This window comes from Dreissena polymorpha, chromosome 5 (genome assembly GCF_020536995.1).
Source record: "Dreissena polymorpha isolate Duluth1 chromosome 5, UMN_Dpol_1.0, whole genome shotgun sequence".
Taxonomy (NCBI): domain Eukaryota; kingdom Metazoa; phylum Mollusca; class Bivalvia; order Myida; family Dreissenidae; genus Dreissena; species Dreissena polymorpha.
In genome coordinates this window covers 83,511,959-83,524,411 of record NC_068359.1, presented here as the reverse complement: position 1 = coordinate 83,524,411, position 12,453 = coordinate 83,511,959, and the positions used below count along the sequence as shown (strand labels likewise).

The following is a 12,453-nucleotide window of genomic DNA, read 5'->3' as shown; positions in this document are numbered from 1 at the left end:
TACAAAAGACGAGTAGCTTGTGTTATGCCGTATCACACGAAATAATTAGCTGAGCCTAGCGAATGATACGATATATATCGCACGCCTTTAATAATGATGCATAGTCTTGATAATGCAATCCGCGCTGTAAAACAATAATAAACGTTTTATATGAACTATTCGTGTGTTTAACGATGATATAATTTTAGACGTATTTTAACAAGACAATCGGCGTTGAACCTAATACTGATATCAATTGTGTCCTGCATGTGTATCATTTGAGAAAATCTAACATCAAATGCCATAACTAATTCGAGAATGACAAGTTCATTACTTCCCGCCAGAGTCGGAGGGATATTGTTTTTTCTGGAGCACGCACTGATGTTAGTCCAATTTTTCATCCAAAAGTCCATCCCTCCGTCCGTCCGTCCGGAACATCAGAACTGATTGGGTCAATATCATTTAAACTTTGTATAAGCGTTTATTTTGCTAAGATGATACAAATAAGGCATTACTTAACTATGCATAGAGAGATTTAGAAAAATCTTTCTAAAATTGTTTCCTTTAACTGGCTGTGTGTTCACATCTCTATGGTCATGGTCAAGGTCAACCAATAAGGTCAAATGTTACAAATGTTGATGATAAATGCTTACATTTAATATGTTCCTTTAGTTATGCGCCCATACATAAACACAGTGTTTTTTTTCTGCTGCTGTTGCTGCGTCACCTATGTATTATTTAGACCCTGTAGCTTACGTTCGAAGAGATGTAATAACGTGTTTGCGATGCGAGAGGTCCCAATTATTTTTATATATATGAGCCGTGTTCTGTGAAAAGGGTATTGAATGCATGTGCGTAAAGTGTCTTCCCAGATAAGCCTGTGGAGTCCGCACAGGCTAATAAGGGACAACACTTTCCGCATAAATTGGATTTTTGCTAAGAATATACATTTTTTAAACAGAAAATATAAAAAACGGAAAGTGTCGTACCTGATTAGCCTCTGCGGACTTCACATGCTAATATGGGACGACACTAAGCGCACATGCATTAAACCCATTCATCACAGAGCACGACCCATATATATATATATGTCATTATATAAATCTAGTTTGACGTCAGTTGAAAAGGTCCAACTTGTAGTATGATTCGTAAACATTGACTTCTAGTAGCGATTACCACTTCTCGTTAAGCATCGATTTTGAAAACTGTGTATTGTTGTAGTTGTTAAGTACCGTTTCCATTTCAGATAACGTTTAAAAGCGGTCGTATACAGGGAAAAAGTGGGCAACACAAACATCTTGTTTTGATGCTACATGCTTGTATAAACGCGCGTATTTGTAGGTAAGAAATAATAAAGTTGACAAACATTACAGTTGGAAGTTATAAAAATTCCTCTACAGCCATTACTGCATGAAAAGTAACGTTTAAGTACATAGCAATTTTGCATCACATTTACTTTTATTTCGAGTAGTAAACAAAAGTTGCATTTAATGTGTAATTATATTTGTAAGACATGTTAAAATTACATTTAGAACATATTAAAACCAAATGGTAAGAACGTTTATTGTACTTATAAGATTTTAAGTTTAAGAACATTATATTGGTGTTCTTTTACTTGTATTTTATACTAAAATTTAAACTGTTGACAATATAAAGAAGTGAAACTCCAGCTGCTGGAGCAGTATTGAATTTTCATTAAAAACAATTAGTTGGTCCTTTATTTAAGGCAAGTGACCGATTGCCCAAACAGTACAAAACAGCACAATACAGCACAATACAAACCAACATAAACACAAAACAACTCAAAACTAAACAAAATCAACCGATACAAATATAATAGAATAAAAGAGCTCGTCTTACTTTAATGAGCCATCAATTGAATTTTCTTTAATTCATTGAGTATTACTTTTCGAGTATTTCATCTTACAATAAAGAAAACAGAGACACCACTGTTTGTACTGGTGAACATCATTATTTCAACGTTAAACGTTAAATCAAAGTAAACAGATAAGACCAGCAATTCCCTTCAAACAAGCATTTGACTGAATCACCCTTCACAGCTCTGACATGAAAACATAACTGATCTTGTTTGTTTGTATCAGAGTTTATTTACAGGTCCTACTATCCTCTTCACGAGGTCTTTGCAGCCCGACCTTACATAACTGATCCTATTTTTACCAGAAACACATATACTTATCTGGTGAGGTAACCAGATGCACCCCACATTTGATTACCTGTGTTTCCCAACGGACGTGTTGAGGCTGAATTTTACACATTAGGATTTAGTCCAGGAAGAAATAGTTTAATTGCAAAATCGGAGGATTTACCACGGTCATAACGAAGGGTATTACATTAATAATTGCAAAGGTTTGTTCTTTTAATATCATGTTGAACAAATAATACTTTTGAACTTTATTAACTGTTTTTAAAGGGATCTTTTCAGGGTTTGGTAAATTGACGAAATTAAAAAAAGTTGTTTCAGGTTCGCAAACTTTCGGTTAAGTTATGATATTTGTGAGGAAACAGTATTACTGAACATTTGCCATGGTCTAATAGCCATTATATGTATCTTTTGACGATTTAAAAACCTAAAATTTATAGAGCGTTGCAACGCGAAACGATTGAATATTTTGGAAAGTCTGTTGTTGTTTAAATTTGTGAAACTACGAAGATTGCTTATATAACGTATAAAATACGCTTCTTATGTATGTTTGGCAGGATAGCTCAGTTGGCTAATGCGTTTTTACCTCAGGATTCCGGGGGTCACTGGTTCGAGCCCTGCTGCGGGCTTCTTTTTTTCCTTTTTTAAATTTTATTTTTTGCTGGAGCTTTTAAAATTTAATTTTTATATTTATCAATATAAAGCATTTAATGCCAAACTTTAAAACATGCCAAAATCTGTGAAAAGGTCCCTTTAACATTTGAGTATTGTGTGCTAATATATCAGTTGTTGTCGATGCACATGTACCACAAATGTACTGCATATTTGCGTATACGCAGAAACGTGTAAAACTGTCATACATGTTAGTAATACAGCAATTATGAACATGAATTAACCAACTATGTCTGCAAAACGCTTTAATTACATCGCTTACATCAGATATACGAAATTAAATTGCATAAAAGGTTAGCGGCCACACGAGAATCGTCTATACATATTTCACATATTAGCACTCGCATTCTTTGAGCAAGACCTGGTCTAGTGGTTTCTCGTACACATGTATTGAACTCCATTATTTATAGTCTCTTGAATACTCGCGATCGTTTTTAAAATATTGATAAAATTGATACATTTGTCTTACAAATATAGGAACACATACATAGTGTATAGTTATTACATATTTAGAATATATTATGTACATGCAATGTGCGCATGATAAGTATTGCAAACGCCGTATATTTTCTTCTAAGATATTTCTTGTCTGAATATCATTCATGTTTCGTCTACGTGTACGCGATAGCGTTAACGAGACATATATTATAAAATGACTCATCTACGCAATATTGTGCTCCATAATGACAATGACTCATACTCACTTTGCGGAAACTAATCCAATGTACTAACGGTTGTTGCAGTTAAAGATATAAATATCACAGTCGTATGGTATGCATGATCCATGGACAAGAGCGGCTTAAATCGATGACTTGTATAAACACGTATTCGGAAAAACAATATATCACAAGTCAAGAACAGACAATTAATTTAATTATAAAGGTATAACGAAGGTAACATTTGTATCGCTTCCTTTGTTTGTGAATGCTTGACAAAGCCTGTATCGCCGTAAACGTATACACTCATTTGATGTTAAGGATTTTTTGTTCCTGATCTGTTTCTTATTACTGAGTTAATTTAGTATTTTTGTACATGTTGCAGTGTCGATTAATTAATTTAACAAGCCCAATGTGAAGATATGATGATGATGCTTAGACAAGACAGACTTTTTTGGATAAGTTCGGGAAAAAAATTTGCACAACTTATTGAAGTGAGACAAACTCTGATTATAACGCTTTCGTTCTATTAGATCAGCAACATTTCAAATATATACCATACATGTACCATCTATCGCATTATAGTGCACTCTTAAAAGTTATACAAACTTGACAAAAGAGTCATGACTTTAAACAACTGTATACGGCCCTTGATGTAACTCGCAACGCCACGTTTGTTCACTCTATGCTTGACGGAACACGCCTACTAAATGATTGTTTTGTTTTGCGTTTTTAGGCTTCGTATATTAAAAAGTGACAAAGCGTTTTAAACATAGTGAAGATGTCAACGGTTTATTTTAAGAAACTGAGTCAGAGAAAAGTGATCCTAGTTATATCAGCAAATTTAGCCGTAAATTACTGGAATAATCAAAGCGCTGAAGGCACTGAAGATGTTCGCTATTGCATAATTTAACACGCAATTCATTTTTCAAAATCAATCGCAATTTTGAAATGAACACACGCCATTCAACTTTATAAAGTGTGTGTCATAGCGCACGGGTCGAGTTTTGTGTGCACGTTTTATCATCCTTATTATTTCATAGAAATAACTTAGACAAAATAAAAACAACATGCTTTTTGGACGTTCTGAAAGCATAGAAAGTATGATGAAAATGGTAATGATAACTTAATATAAAGAAAATTTGCAGTCACCATCATATTAAAGGAATATTTTTTCTAATATCAAATAACTATCTCACCAAGAATATAACTTCATATTGAAAGTTCCGTGTACAAAACTTTTGATTTTTGACACCATATACAAATTCAAAATATACAATAATCTTCGTATCTTATATATGGAGGAATTAAAGTATATAAACATTGCTGTTTATGCTTTACTAGTTACCCGAGCAGTTCACACGGTGTCAACAACGCTGACATAAACATAGGTATAGAGCACTGATGCGCTTTTAGGCGTAGCTGTTTTACTCAACCTTCATCTTAGTGACTTTTACCTAACGCCAACAGACAGGCATGAATATTTTCGAATATTTAATAAGCTGATAAGAGATACAACCTCTGAATTTTTGCTACATCACTGCGTATGTGCTCAATTTAAAGGATGTAGCACTGTTCAGTGTAAGGAATTCCGGACTACTCTCTGTATGCTCAAACGACACAAATTGTGGCCCTGTTACAATTACGCGTTACAATCCATCTCGAAGAATTTCACTTTCGCCTCCAAGATGAGAAAACAATCATTAGCGAAATAGTATAGTGTCACGATAAGAGAAAATCGTTTAATTATCATACCACAATGTTTTCCGAACTTGGTCAGCACGTCTGGAAATCATTCCTTAATGTGTGGATAGGCTGCCATTATTAACAAGTTTGCTATTTTGAATTCAATTTTGTATCGAAACGCATTGTTCTTAAATGTGGCATTTACAATTCGCAATGAGATTTGTAATGACCCTCGTCATGCGAAAATGGGTCTTATTCCATGTGCGCCCATCATATAAATAGCCCACTCAGCTATCTCTCCTTCTGGTAAGGAGAAACATAACATATTGAGTGATTTTATAGCGAACAGCATCGCCTATGGCTTGACTGCGCAAAAGCACACGTTGGGTTTAACAAACGCTTGCCGAAACGCACAAGACCCATTTTCGCATGACGGCGCTATTGACGTGTGATTTAAATGTGTTGAAGGAAAACTGCGTTTAAATCAAATATCAACATACCATATATTTCGATAGTGAAGAAAGATACTCATAACAAGGCATATGAGGACACATATGAAGTGCTCTCCCGTAGTATATTTTTTATCTACTCACACTAATGTGTGGTTTGACAATGCTAACACACATTTCATGCGGTGAATATGCAACTTACAAGTGAAAAACACAACACAATAGTTTAACTTTTGTTTAATTGTATTTATTTATTTATTTAGAAAAGTAAATTGCAAACTTTATTTCAAAGTCAGCGTATACGCCGACTACATTTTTAAATGATATTTCTTGCTATAATATATTTAATATAATATATTTAGTTGTTTTCGGTTTTAGCGATTATAAAGCATTTTTGAGGTTGCCTATAGTATGCCTGTAGTAATTGATTAACTAATATCCAACTGTCTATGTATTGAGAACTGTGAATATAAACAAGCTAAACCTTCTAATAACCTTCTTCTATTGCGTTGCTGGCACCCGTAAATACAAAAGTTCTGTAGTGAACCAAAGAACGTTTTCCAGAAATACCCGCTGTAGTAGCATGAACGAGGTTACGAAACAGGTCATTCGTATTATTATTATAAATTGTTTGTTATATTCGGGTTTAGCGATTATGAAACATTTTTTTGTTTTTGTCTATCGTATCGCTGAAGTTATTGTTGAAATTATGTTCAACGTTTTATAAATTGAGAATATAATTAAGCGTTAACTTTTTCCCGAATCTATTAATAGCCTCAATTTACGACCTTTACTACGTCATTGAGGTGTATGTGAGAGCGTAACCTATTGCGTTGTTATCGCCCGTGGACTTTCCTTTGTTTATCGACAGGCGCATCTATCAATATCCTCATATTATGAATGGACTGACCAAAAATACTACGTCATGTAGACGCTGCAGAAAGTGGACTATTTTATTCATTCATAAACAATCTCCTCCGCGACACGTACAATACGATAATTGTTTATTGATTCTTTTCTATAAAAGCACCGTTCGAAACTATTTCATTTAACACGATATTAATATCATGTTTCCATTTGTGAATAAATATAATTGGAGAACTCAAACCTCTTGCATAAAGTATACAACTCTTTCTCGCGCGGATACGCGTAGTAAGCAGGTATTGGGCTCCTAGTAGCTAAGCCGTATCGACCTGAATTTTTGACTAACCGCCTTAGACGGTCGCTAAGCGACCATCTAAAAATCTAATAAAGAGATATGTCTGTTCACTCGTTTTGTATGTACATATTTGTGTACAATAGACTCTTTAAACGTTATATATGTCGACATACCGACATTGGATTGAGGTAGAAATTTCAACAAACTGGAACATATTTGTGTCAGTATAATGTTCTGACTAACATTTTGATTTTCGTGTTAACGTGTGTAAATTAAATCATAGGTTGATCACATGCATACATAACAAGACGGTTAAGTGTCCTAAGCATGGTATTTATTCAAACTTATACGTGTATTGTATGTTAATTCGCTTCGTAGTGTCCGTTAAAATACTAAAACCTATATGTCAAGAATTGTACAAACTTTGCATTAACTGTCTAGCGTCGTCGACTAATGTTTGCTGTACCATGCCAAAGGCATTTTATTACGTGCAGGATTAACTGATTACTTATGTATTCCCTATGATGCGATAATTTGACGACTTCCCGTCTATATGCAAAACTGTAGAGACTACCACTTGTGTATTATGCTTTCAACAAAATGTCGCAATCGGTTTACGTTCAATATTTGTTTAAATAGTATGAAATTATTAACATATTTTTAATTGATAATTACAAATAAACTCCTGGAATTTAATACCTGTGTTACATATTTTAATATCTTTGTACATGCAAAGAATGCATCGAAAGCATAACAACTTATTTTCGATATTTTAGCCATGAAAGTCTATCATTTATTTCTGCTTGCCATAATTGTGTTGGCAAAAGCAGAACCGGAAATGCAGATTGTCGATCTGACGCATGTTCAGAACAGCGATACCATTAACTGGCCTGGGCTTCCCTTATACAACTTCACTGTTCTGTTAAGAGGACGAAATCCTGTTGGCGGACATTGGTAAGTTCATCTGATGATTAAATTAAATTTCGGAAACTAAAAGCATAAACATAAAGACTTTGTTTAACCATTCATACTGTTCGAAAATCGTTCTGCTTAAATTGATTTGCGTTTGTTAAGTTTTAGTAATACGTCTTTTTCTAACAATATTTGTTTTTTAGCAACCATATACGATTACAAATAACATAATTTGTGAATTTGTTAACGATAACATATGATAAACAACCGTTTGTATAAAAATACGAGAACGTATGTATAGCTTGCCATATGATAATGGCAGTATGTGTCTTTCTCATGTTGCATTTAATAATATGAAAATAAATTTGAATAAATATATAACAATAGTATACATATAAAACAATTATATTAGTATCTCAACAAACCCAATGTAGGTTTGAGTCGAATTCATTCGCGACTGCGGAGCATGGGGGTACGCATCTAGACGCACCTGCACATTTCTACGAGAACAGATCCAGGACCCATCAAATTCCCATGGCGAAACTTGTGGGATGGGGAGTGATTATCAACGTTAAGGTAGGCGACTGGCAGGCAACAGTAGAATCAAAATACTAAACATGTTAGAGACAGTGGCTGAAAAGAAATATTGTATCGACTGTTTTTAAGATGAGCAGTGTTACTCTCTTATATATTCTTAAATAAGTAATATTTTGAAATTAATATAAAAACACATGTGTTCTAGTATTGTGAAAATCTGAAAATATCCATAACAATGTCATTAATTTTATAAGACGAATATTGCAAATGTGAATGCAATACCAAATAGAAAGCTTAAGCCCAATTTCTTTATGTCAGGCGTATGAAACGTCGGAAAATCGGGCCATGACGTTTTACGATAATGCAATAAACGATACTGAAATTTAAAACTAACGAGGTGTAAAAGTACATACAATAAAAGACAAATAAAATTAAATATGCAGACATTTGATAATACTGAAGTATTAAGCAAACGAAGTTTAAAGATACTTAAGTTTGAAAGTAAAGCACATTTTAGTGCCTGAATGTGTTTATTCAGTTATAGCTTTACATTTTAAAAACAATTGATATCGTTTCACAGTCAAAAGCTGCACAGAATACCGACTACCGCGTCACCGTTGACGACATACAAAACTGGGAGGCGCAGTACGGCCGCATTCCCGACGGCGCTGTTGTCGTCATGAACTCGGGATGGCACCAGAAATACCCCAACAAGACCCAAGTTTTCGGGACCGAGTCCACGACCGATCCAGCAAAATTCCATTTCCCGGGATTCCACGAGAACGCCGCCGATTGGCTGGTAAAAAATAGAAATATTCACGTGATTGGTGTTGACACGCCCTCAACTGATTATGGCCAATCTAAGACATATCCGGTTCATGTGATTCTAGGGCGCGCGAATGTACCAGGCCTTGAAAATGTCGCAAATTTAGATGCCATCCCGGAGTTTGGTTCCATCATTTCAGTAGCTGTAATAAAACTTCAAGACGGAAGCGGGGGTCCAGCAAGAGTTTTTGCCACGTTGGCACCAACCAATGATTGTTTAATTAGTGCATATCTCAACATTGGACTGACATTCATTGCGTTGATGAGTAGCAGCATGGTTCTCACAGCAGATTAATGTGCTAGACTTTAAGCGTGTGCAGTGTAAGGAAATATAACATATACATATTCACGTGAGGGACGTATCCATGTTCTGTAATGTTCTTATTTGCTATTTAGGTATAATTTATTTGTAAATATTGCAGTTACGTTTGGACAACGTTATGAATACTAATATTTAACATATCTTTGCATCTTTACATGTAACTCGTTTATTGCCAAAACATACATGAATACTTTGTTGTAATCAAAATCTAATGTCTACGTCTCATCGCTGTTGTAGATAAATTACAAATCAAAACGGATTATAAATCGGATTGACTGGCTCCGTTGTTAAAACGTTTAACCACACGTCCAAAGATGGTAGGTTCGATCCGCGGCCTGGCTATATAGCAATCATTTGTTAACTTGGTCATGAAATCCTTTCTACTGCCATTATGCCTACCTCTGATTCAAGCACGACAATGGTCAGTTTACGGTGCATGCATGTGTATTTAGGCCTTGTAATCAAATAACCTCTGATTCAATCATGGAAGTTGCCAGTTTACGGTACATGTCAAGCACGACAGTTGTCAGTTTACGGTACATGTCAAGCACGGCAGTTGCCACTTTACGGTACATGTCAAGCACGGCAGTTGCCAGTTTACGGTACATGTCAAGCACGACAGTTGCCAGTTTACGGTACATGTCAAGCACGACAGTTGCCAGTTTACGGTACATGTCAAGCACGACAGTTGCCAGTTTACGGTACATGTCAAGCACGGCAGTTGCCAGTTTACGGTACATTTCAAGCACGGCAGTTGCCAGTTTACGGTACATGACAAGCACGGCAGTTGCCAGTTTACGGTACATGAGAAGCACGGCAGTTGCCAGTTTACGATACATGTCAAGCACGGAGGTTGCCAGTTTACGGTACATGTCAAGCACGGCAGTTGCCAGTTTACGGTACATGCGTGTGTATTTAGGGCTTGTAACCAAAGAAGAATATGAGTTGGTAAACCTGAACGCCTTGGTATAAAATACAGTTAAAACTGCGAAATATCCAGCTTAACAAACACACACACACACACACACACACACACACGCACGCACGCACGCGCACACACACACACACACACACACACACACACACACACACACACACACACACACACACACACACACACACACACACACACACACCCTCACACACACACACACACACACACACACACACACACACACACACACACACACACACACACACACACACACACACACACACACACACACACACACACACACACACACACACACACACACACACACACACACACACACACACACACACACACACACACACACACACGCGCGCACACACACACGCACACACGCACACACACACACACACACACGATAGTAGAAAGATTTCAAAGAGTAATATTGTTTTGATAGTCAAAAAACAAAATGTCCGATGATAAAAAGAATATAGTGAGAATTTTCAAATGGATTGCATGTAATCGCAAATATACAGATCGTACACAGTACCATGGGATAGCCTGGTACTTCAGTTTTGTATTGGTTGTTGTTTGTATTTGTTGAGATTATGCTGTATTTTGGTTTAACTGAATTACATGTTGTGTCACATATTCACTATTCAATGCTTATCTGTATTGGATTCCGTTGAAAACAAAAACATACATACTATCAAATAATTGGTATTCAAACAATACTACACAATTACACATATTATTTGTTTAGCTCTGTTCATTTTGCAGTTATGGCGGCTTAACAAAAATACCTTCAATGTTAACTATTTAAACAGATTGTTTATGTATTTAGACAAACATTATAGTTATGCATGTTTTTTATATTTGAGTTCGTATATTTACAAGATGATAACTACTTGTTTTGTCTCATTTTATGTTGTTACCTCAGATAGTGACAATTCTTTAGCTTTGATTTGCGCCCGACCATTGAGTAGTAGTGTTGCTATATAAATGGGCAGTGTACTCGTGTACTGTTGTTCAATTTGACACATTATTCTATAAGGTGTTTGCATTAACACATTACATAGATTATGAATCACAATTTGGCAACTTGTATATACGCCCTACATCCCAATAACAAATTCAGTGTTGTTGTTTTTGAATAAATATACCCAATCATAGTATTAACTCTGAAAATTAAAACAAAATATGCGCTGAGAAAAAATGCAATCTAAATTTAAGCAAAAATATATTCAAATCGAGACTGGAAATGAGTGCACTGCTTTAACTTACGTGCAATAAGTTTTGTGGAACAAAATTCGAAATCAATAACACATCATGTGTGACATCCATTTGAAAAGAAATCGCGTGTTTTATAATCGGGTGCATTGGATGTTTCGTTGATAGCAATGAACTTGTTTTTGTGTCTAAAGCATCTTCACTACTTTTATCGGAAAAAAACAACACATTTACCGGTACGTGTACATGTAGTGGTACGTTTTCCGGTATGGATCCATCAGTTTCATTGATACGCTAGCGCAGTTATATACATATTCGTGTATTTATCTTTTAAAACAGGTAAATACAAAAGTAAATTTTCGATTTAAGATTTTGAAGCAAACAAAACGGGTAGCGAAAGAAAACATAGACGTATTGAAAAAAAGGTTAATCCGTGATAAGTCGGCCTTGCTTAACCTTGATTATCTCGGATTAAACCGATCAATCAATTGTTTTCAACAGGTCGAACACAATTGACCTCTTTCTTTTACCGATTAAAGTGTACGCGTTTAGTTTTATTGTTGTAATCGATCGCAATTATCTTATTAGACCAATACTAGGTATACACAGTAAATATCAGACCTTAATGTCGGAGCATATCATGTTTTGATTAGAGTACAATATATGTGTTTATAAAAATTAGAAGGAATGTACACACATGTTTAATTGGAGTAAATTATTTGTGTGACAAACAAAAAAGTTATACTTACAAAACAGATTTGATGTGAATTCAAGGGGAACTAATAAAATGTTTTTTTTTTAAATAGACACATTGGTTATATCAAACAGCCGAAATATCATCAAGCAACAACGAAAACGATACTTGCAGTATAAAAAACTGTTAAAAAAGTGATAGAGCAACATAAAAATTTGATCTTACATGCTTACATAAAAC

At 35.1% G+C, this 12,453-nt stretch overlaps 1 protein-coding gene across 2 annotated transcripts; it reads left to right on the top strand.

Annotated features, from left to right (window-relative positions):
• Nucleotides 1-1,223: 1,223 nt before the first annotated feature.
• On the top strand, nt 1,224-10,605 carry LOC127832435 (isatin hydrolase-like). 2 transcript variants are annotated; one of them, XM_052357899.1, is made up of 5 exons: nt 1,224-1,320; nt 2,161-2,346; nt 7,539-7,716; nt 8,109-8,250; nt 8,792-10,605. In XM_052357899.1, exons 3-5 carry the CDS (start codon nt 7,541-7,543, stop codon nt 9,329-9,331), a joined length of 858 nt encoding a protein of 285 aa, XP_052213859.1. In that variant the 5' UTR covers nt 1,224-1,320; nt 2,161-2,346; nt 7,539-7,540; the 3' UTR covers nt 9,332-10,605. The 2 variants fall into 2 exon arrangements, with proteins under 2 accessions (XP_052213859.1, XP_052213858.1); XM_052357898.1 differs by having other exon boundaries at nt 2,095-2,346.
• The last annotated feature ends 1,848 nt before the right edge of the window (nt 10,606-12,453 follow it).

Bases quoted from the DNA above. Each gene is read 5' to 3' on its own strand.
- LOC127832435 (XM_052357899.1), top strand. From the start codon at position 7,541: ATGAAAGTCTATCATTTATTTCTGCTTGCCATAATTGTGTTGGCAAAA. The intron at 7,717-8,108 runs GTAAGTTCATCT...AACCCAATGTAG, and splicing joins AATCCTGTTGGCGGACATTG to GTTTGAGTCGAATTCATTCG. The intron at 8,251-8,791 runs GTAGGCGACTGG...ATCGTTTCACAG, and splicing joins GAGTGATTATCAACGTTAAG to TCAAAAGCTGCACAGAATAC.